Source organism: Erinaceus europaeus, chromosome 8 (genome assembly GCF_950295315.1).
Source record: "Erinaceus europaeus chromosome 8, mEriEur2.1, whole genome shotgun sequence".
Lineage (NCBI taxonomy): Eukaryota > Metazoa > Chordata > Mammalia > Eulipotyphla > Erinaceidae > Erinaceus > Erinaceus europaeus.
The window spans coordinates 3,249,334-3,257,540 of record NC_080169.1 but is presented as its reverse complement, the minus strand read 5'-3'; the positions used below and the strand labels follow the sequence as shown (position 1 = coordinate 3,257,540).

General features: G+C 51.0%; 1 protein-coding gene across 1 annotated transcript in view; it reads right to left on the bottom strand.

Annotated features, from left to right (window-relative positions):
* The window catches only part of BMPER (BMP binding endothelial regulator), a 292,909-nt gene extending 286,268 nt beyond the window's left edge, over nucleotides 1–6,641 (bottom strand). Inside the window, exons 1-2 of the mRNA XM_060195832.1 lie at nucleotides 6,032–6,641; nucleotides 4,611–4,696 (exon numbers count right to left, since the gene is read on the bottom strand). Coding sequence (XP_060051815.1) covers nucleotides 4,611–4,696; nucleotides 6,032–6,170 — 225 coding nt within the window. The 5' untranslated portion in view covers nucleotides 6,171–6,641. The remainder of the gene's footprint in view (nucleotides 1–4,610; nucleotides 4,697–6,031) is intronic.
* Between the last annotated feature and the right edge of the window lie 1,566 nt (nucleotides 6,642–8,207).

The following is an 8,207-nucleotide window of genomic DNA, read 5'->3' as shown; positions in this document are numbered from 1 at the left end:
CTCGTACTTGTGCTCTCTCCATATCTCTCTCTCTCTCTCTCTCTCCATACATATATGGAGAGAGAGAAAAAGACAGAGAGAGATCATAGCAGGGTTCCACTATCTTTGCAAATTCTTCAGGTGTGGTGTTCCAGTGCAGTGCTGGGGCTTGAACCCAGGGCCTTCTGGATAGTGAGGTACACACTTTACCTGGTGAGCTACCTCCTAGCCCCATCCTTTTCATTTTTACTAAGAAATGGAGCTATGTTTGCTCTAACCCGCCTGCCCCTGCCCCAAGATTCAGGATAAGAAACCCAACTTCTCACCTTCCTCCCTCCCCTGGAATAGGTAAACTGAAGCTTTGCCGCCCACATTTTACATGTGCTCCCCATCACCAGCTGACAAACAGGTTATTGTTGGACCACACGTGGTCCTGCAAAGACTCTTGTCTCTAAGCAAGCAAGAGATGAGATTGGAATCACTCAGTGCTGCCTGCTGCGGCCACTGTGTCTGTCCTGCTCAGAGAGACCCACAGAAATGAGCTCATTCCTTCTTTGAGAAATCTCAGGGCTTAAAAGACTAGATCAGGCCAAGCTGACTTTGTGAGCTGGTTTTTTTTTCAAGCTTTTACACTGTAATCACGTACAGGACTGTGTGCCACCTATTTCCTTCCAGCTGTAACAGCTCATGTCTTTTTAAGCACAGGCTGAGGTCCCTCCCCCTTTTTAAAGAACATATTATGAAATAAGATCTGATCTTATGCTCAGCTTGAGGTATGTTTCTGCTAAAGGTCTGGACCAACACAAACTAAATGTGACTATTTCTCTTTACCCAGAGTACAGTTTCGACTATTCCATACACTCAATGCACAGGCATAAAACGAGCCCCGAATTAAAGCTCCCTACAGGTCAGCTGAAATGGCAATGGGATTTCCCTTTCATATGATGTGGATAACAAAAACTGACTAACTGGATTCCTAAAAGGCTCAAAAGGTTGTGTGTGTGTGTGTGTGTGTGTGTATATGTGTCTGTGTCTGTGTGTCTGTGTATGTATGTGTCTGTGTGTATGTATGTGTATGTCTGTGTGTCTGTGTCTGTATGTGTCTGTGTGTCTGTGTGTGTCTGTCTGTGTGTGTCCCTGTGTGTGTATGTCTGTTTGTGTGTTTCTGTGTGTGTGTGTCTGTCTGTCTGTGTGTCTATTTGTGTTTGTGTGTATGTGTCTGTGTGTGTGTCTGTGTGTGTGAGTGTATGTCTGTGTGTGTGTGTGTGTGTCCCTGTATGTGTGTGTGTCTGTGTCTGTGTGTGTATGTCTGTGTGTGTATGTCTGTGTGTGTGTCTGCGTGCATGTGTGTGAGTGTGTGTGTCTGTGTGTGTGTCCCTGTATGTGTATCTGTGTGTGTATGTCTGTGTGTGTGTGTCTGCGTGTGTGTATGTCTGTGTGTGTCTGTGTGTGTGTCTGTGTGTGTGTATAAGCAATGCCACATAGTGAAATAACTCTGTGATCTATTTTCTCTGCCGTTTCACATATTTAACCAAGCAAACGGGCTCTCTCTATTACAAGAATATGCACTAGAAACAGATAAAACCAAGAGGGAGCTCCAACTTCACTACTTATTTAAAAAAAAAAAAGGATAACAACATAAAAGGACCCTCATAAGATACTTAAAACTCTGTTAGTCTCCGCTTCTTCATCTGTCAAATAGGACAGTGTGAGAGATGAGCGAAGCAGAGCAAGATCAGAGTGCCAGTGGCCATGTTCCAGGAGCGTTAGCCGTGCCTGCGAGTGTCAGCTCTGCTGGACGCGTCTACCTGCACAGCAGTGCTGAGCCGCCTCACAGCAGCCCAGAGCACTCTGACGCCCACCCACGGACCGCAGCAGTGCCTGGGGAACTTACATGCACCTGGGGCCAGGCGGCTGCGCACTGGGTTAAGCGCACATGGCACACAGCGGAAGAACCTGCCCAAGGATCCCGGTTCGAGCCCCCGGCTCCCCACTTGCGGGGGTGGGCGAGCGGGTGTCTCTTAGGAAGTGGTGAAGCAGGTCTGCAGGTGTCTATCTTTCTCTCTCCTGTCTAAGGTCTTCTCCTCCCTTCTCAGTTTCTCTCTGTCCCATCCTACAGCAACAAGAATGGAAACAAACAAAAAAGATAGCCTCCAGAAGCAGTGGATTCATAGTGCAGGCACTGAGCCCCAGCAATAACCCTGGAGCCAAAAAAAAAAAAAAAAAACTCCAAGTAGAGTCATTCATTTGTCCTTACTCTTCTATTTTATCATGCCATTATAAAAGTTTGGGAAGCAGTAATGACTATGACAGTCTGGGTCCCATAATCTTAAATCCCCTCAAAGGTCGTGACAATGCATCTCTGAGTTTGCCAGCTCCTGTAAGCTCAGATGTCTCTTCTGAATTACAAGAGAGTTGGATTGCCTGAGCTGGCTTTACATAGAGGAAGGATTTCTGAGTCTTTACTCAAGGAATGTACCTAGGAATACTACTCAGACACAAGTGAACCGATCACACTCCGAAACTGAACAAGTCGCCACAATAAATATGATTCCCACTCGAATTCCAACAGATGCATTTTTTCCCCTCAGATTTCTCCAGTATTTTCAAAAAGGGCAGACTCTGACATTTACCTTATTCTCTTATCAGTAATCTGCACTTGCGCTGAAAGACAGTTTTCCACCACCAGGGTGAGCATACAACAACAGAACAAATGCTGTGTGCAGAAATTCACCCGCGGTGATTAGGGACAGTCTGCAAAGCCCAAACTAAGTATTTAAGACTTATGAAGAGTAATGTTGGGGGGAGTAATATTTCCACATGTGGGATTCCAAGCACATTGAAATACTAGCTGGTCAGGATAATGTCTTCTGAAATTTCAGAATAGGACTAAAATAATTAACTTGCATCATAATGGTAACAGAAATATGAAAAAGACTCACACATACTTATTACATTTGTAAAAATAATGCACCTGAATCAAATTTTTAACTCAAAACTTTTTTTTTTTTGCCTCCAGGGTTATCAGTGGAGCTCAGAGCCAGCACTACAAGTACACGGCTCCTAGCAGCCATATTTCCCTTTTTCATTTATTTACATATTTATTTGTTTCTACTTTATTTGATGGAACAGAAAGAAACTGAGAGGTAGAGGGAGAGGGAGATTGAGAGGGGGAGAGAGGGGGGAGAGAGAGAGAGAGAGGGAGAGAGGAAGAGAGGGAGAAAGAGAGGGAGAGGGAGAGAGAGAGAGAGACCTGCAGACTTGCCTCAGTGCTTAGGAAGCACCCCTACTGCAGGTGGGGGGCTGGACTCAAACCTGGGTCTTTGAGCCGGCCTTTGCATGGAACCTTGTGCACTTAACCTGGTGCGCCACTGCCTGGCCCACGAAGATTTTGTTCAATATGTCTTTTAGCGAAAGCTCAATAATAATATGGCAACTACAGATGAGAAGAACTCTGAGGAATCCTTAGGCTTGTTTGTTGTTGTTGTTGTTGTTGTTGTTTAATGGGGTAACAATATATCATCTCAGGAAATCAAATGCATTTTACTTCTGTTTCTGTTGATTCTCTTAGTCTTCATAACCTGGTAGTCATTTAATACAAATATTCACTTTCATTCATTTATCATGTGATACATTAAAAGTTTGGGTAGTTTAAACCCCGATGGCTTGGCCTTCACCTATGCAGAAAAGCGTTTCTTTTCTGCAGTTTTAAATAGCGTGTTGATGAGAAAAATAAGCAGTTATCTTTTACTTTGGGGCTTTGCACTCGACGACCTGAGTCTATTGCAATAGATCCAACAGAGTTTTAATCAAACTTTTAATCAAAGTTTGATAACGTGATTGGCAGGTCGAATATATTGATCCAAAGATTTGGCCATGTTAGTCTCTATTTCATCTCAGAAATCTCTACTCTATAACTTAATATTCCCCATGTAGTGACTTAGTAGGTATTATCATTAACTTTTTTTTTTTTTGGTATTATCATTAACTAGTATACTGAGGTCGTGAGAAATAAGTTAGTTTTTTATCTATTAGCCACAGTATTAATTAAGGTGCTGACAGCCAAGTATCACTCGGAGATACAATGTCCTTTCTGAATTATAACTCCAAATCAGAAATAGAAACACAATTTTTGAGAGTTAGGGTCTAGTAAGCAAATCCAGGATCACGTTTCACCCTCATGTTTATCGTGATCTTCTTCTCCCTTGTCATGTCCTTCATCCCTGCCCTGTAGACTCCATGGTCTCTCATTATTTCCCCACCTAGTTCAAATGACAGGGTCACAGCAGAAGGTTCGGGAGTGGGAGCACCATGATTTAGTGGTAAGAGCTTGGGAGGAACAGATAATGCAGAAGGTAATTCTCACCAAAACACGCCATGGAAAGTCTGTCTGAAGCTCATGCCCATAAGAAGATGTGAAAGGCAAGGCTTCCCAATCTGATGAAATGAAAATTGTCTGAATCCCGTAAAACTCAAAAGTTCTCCTGAATTTAATTCACTGGCTGTGAGCAGTTTTGGAATACTGACTATAAGGACAATTTTTGAGAACTGGGTATTTATATGATGCTATTGAATGTGTTTACCCTGTCAGAAAGAGCGCTTCACTTCACAGTACCGATCTCCAGACTTACCAAGCACACACACACTATGCAAGGGTTGTCCGTGATGAAGGGGATCTGAAGAACTTCACCTTCATTTGCACATTTTGCCACAGAGCCTACAGTGAAGGGAAAAAAAAACCCTTTTTATATGAGCTTAGCTTAGGGTCATACAAAAGTTTACATTGCATCACTAAGTCTTTTTGAAATTATCCACATTTTAGAAATCCTTAATGAGTTTTATCAAACTCACCAAAAATAAATCCCTACCAGAAGAAAATTAATAGTTACATCAAACCATTTCTTTTTTAATTTGTGCGATAGAGTTTTCTCTCAAATGGCTTAAGCACAACTCTATCCATCTCTTTAGTAATATTCTCTTATGGACGATTCCAGCTAAATACGACCCCACATGCCAAAAAAAAAAAAAAGAAAAAAAGAAAATCGAATGCATCATTTGGGCAAATATTAAATTTGAAGCAAAATTCGGGATTATGGTAACGAACAGGCCTTTATATGAATTTGCCTTATATTATTTCGGGTGGAAATCGCTTTTTGGAACACAATACTCTTTCCACGTCTCTCAGAAATCGGCTCAGTATTCTGTTTTCTGCACCAGGTGTCAGCAAAGTATGTCCTTCAGAACAGCTGCTGAGGTCTTCACCTGACTGAAGACATGTCATTATTATGCCCTGCTTGTTACTGCCCTTCGAAAATATGATCACTTATGTAAATGCAAGATTGGGAAAGCAAGTGGTTGATTGGAAAAGCATTTTAGCACCCAGGACACACGGGGGTGGGGGGCCCTAGTGAGTGGGAAAAAAGAAGAGTGTATGGGAACCCGCGTGTTTTTTCATTCTTTTTGTTTTGGTTTTCCCTTGTATACGGGGTGAGATTTAGAGTAAGGTCAAGGGAAACAAACATCATAAATAAATAAAGGCATTTCTCAAATCCAAATGGAGTGTCCGCTCTGCTCTCACTCACCACACGGATGCCAAGGGCACCTCGGCTCGAGTGTCTGCACCCCTGCCCTGCGCTGCCCTGCGCTGCCCTGCTGCCCTGCTGCCCTGCGCTGCCCTGCTGCCCTGCTGCCCTGCGCTGCCCTGCTGCCCTGCTGCCCTGCGCTGCCCTGCTGCCCTGCTGCCCTGCGCTGCCCTGCTGCCCTGCTGCCCTGCGCTGCCCTGCTGCCCTGCTGCCCTGCGCTGCCCTGCGCTGCCCTGCGCTGCCCTGCGCTGCCCTGCGCTGCCCTGCCCTGCCCTGCGCTGCCCTGCTGCCCTGCTGCCCTGCTGCCCTGCTGCCTTGCTGCCCTGCCCTGCCCTGCGCTGCGCTGCCCTGCGCTGCGCTGCCCTGCGCTGCCCTCCGCAACCCCGAGGCCAGGTGCCCCTCTGCCCTCCAGCCCGCGCCCCGTCGCCCGCCCGCCCGGTCCCGCAGCCTGTCCCCGCGGCGCCCGCTACCTGTCAGGAAGGAGGACCCCAGCGACGTGGGGACCCCGGCGAAGCCAAGCAGCAGCAGCACCGGGACGCAGCAGGTGACGCGAGGCGAGCGGCCGCAGGGGCGCCCGGGCGGGGCGCGGGCCCGCGGGCAGCGCCGCATCGTGGGCTGGGGGCTCCGGCCGCCGCAGGTCCCGCCGGGCTCGGCCGCTCGGCTCCGGGGGCTCCGGGGGCTCCGGGGGCTGCGCTCGGCTCGGTCTGTCGGTCTGTCGGTCGGTCGGTCGGTCGGCTCGGCCGGCAGCGCGCACGGGCTCCGCGCGATCGGAGACGCAGGGCGAGAGGGAGGCGGGCGCCCTGCAGCCGCGGGGAGGGGCGGGCGGGGCGGGCGGGGCGGAGGCGGGGAGGGCCGGGGGCGCCCTGGAGGAGGGGTCCTGCGGCCCGGCTCCGCCAATGCGCTTTTTTTTTCTTTCTTTTTTGAAGGGAGTCGCTCTCCGCGCGGGGAGAGGGCGGGAGGGGTGTGGGAGCCCCGCTGGCTGTGCAGAGCCGCCCTCCCGGCCCGCAGCCTCCCCGCCCCGGCGGCCGCGCGGGAGACTCGCGCCCGGAGCTTCCTGCCCGGCCCGGCCAGGCCCGGGGCGCAGAGCAGGGCGCACAGCGGAGCGCCCGGCGCGTCTCCAGCGCCGCCTCCCCAGCCCGGGGGCGGCGGCCGAGGGGGCTGCGGGGGAGCCCCCCTTAGAACGAGCCCTCCCTTAGGACCTCAGCACCTCCCTTAGGACCTCAGCACCTCCCTTAGGACCTCAGCACCCCCCTTAGAACCTCAGCACCTCCCTTAGGACCTCAGCACCCCCCTTAGGACCTCAGCATCCTCCCTAAGGACCTCAGCCCCCCCTTAGGACGAGCCCTCCCTTAGGACCTCAGCACCTTCCCTTAGGAGGAGCACCTCCCTTAGGACCTCTGCACCCTCCCTTAGGACTTCAGCACCCCCCTTAGGATGAGTACCCTCCCTTAGGACCTCTGCACCTCCCTTAGGACCAGCACCTCCCTTAGGACCTCAGCACCTCCCTTAGGACCAGCACCTCCCTTAGAAGTAGCCCTCCCTTAGGACCTCAGCACCTCCCTTAGGACCTCAGCATCTCCCTTAGGACCTCAGCACCCCCCTTAGGACCTCAGCACCCCCCTTAGGACCTCAGCACCTCCCTTAGGACCTCAGCATCCTCCCTAAGGACCTCAGCCCCCCCTTAGGACAAGCCCTCTCTTAGGACCTCAGCACCTTCCCTTAGGAGGAGCACCTCCCTTAGGACCTCTGCACCCTCCCTTAGGACTTCAGCACCCCCCTTAGGATGAGCACCCTCCCTTAGGACCTCTGCACCTCCCTTAGGACCTCAGCACCTCCCTTAGGACCTCAGCATCCTCCCTTAGGACCTCAGCACCTCCCTTAGGACCTCAGCACCCTCCCTTAGGACCAGCACCCTCCCTTAGGACCTCAACACCTCCCTTAGGACCTCAGCACCTCCCTTAGGACCTCAGCACCCTCCCTTAGGACCAGCACCCTCCCTTAGGACCTCAGCACCTCCCTTAGGACCTCAGCACCTCCCTTAGGACCTCAGCACCTCTCTTAGGACCTCAGCACCCTAGCGACGCCCGGGAGCCCCGACCTGCGGGGGAGCGGCAGGGGCGCGGGGTGCAGCCCGCCCCGGGGACGCCCGCCTTGGGGAGAGGCTGCGGGCTGGCCGCGGGAGGCCGGAGGCGGGAGGTCTAACCCGCAACTGTTTGTTACATGCCCGGCTTTGCTTCCCTCTGGTGGGGACGCCACAACTAAACCAAGGGAAGGCGCGGAGGGGCCAAGCGCCTTGGGGACTGGTGTCCTGCGCTGTAAGTGTCTGCTTGGGGAGGACAGGAGCTGAGACTGCACCCAAAACGCACCGAGCCAGGGCTTCTCGTCCATTATTTATTATTATTATTATTGATATATATATATATGTATGTATGTATGTATGTATGTATATAAAGAGAAACAAGTCGCCCCAGGCTACCTCCCTTGCAACCTCCGGCAGAGACCGGGCTGGGGAGCTGCCTTGGAGGAATCATTCATTCACCCTAGAAAGAGGGAGGGTCCCGCGGTGCGCATGGCTGGGACTGACACGCTCTGGGCGGCCCCGGCCCCGGCTGTGCCCCGCTCCTCGCCGCGGGCAGCTTCTGGTGC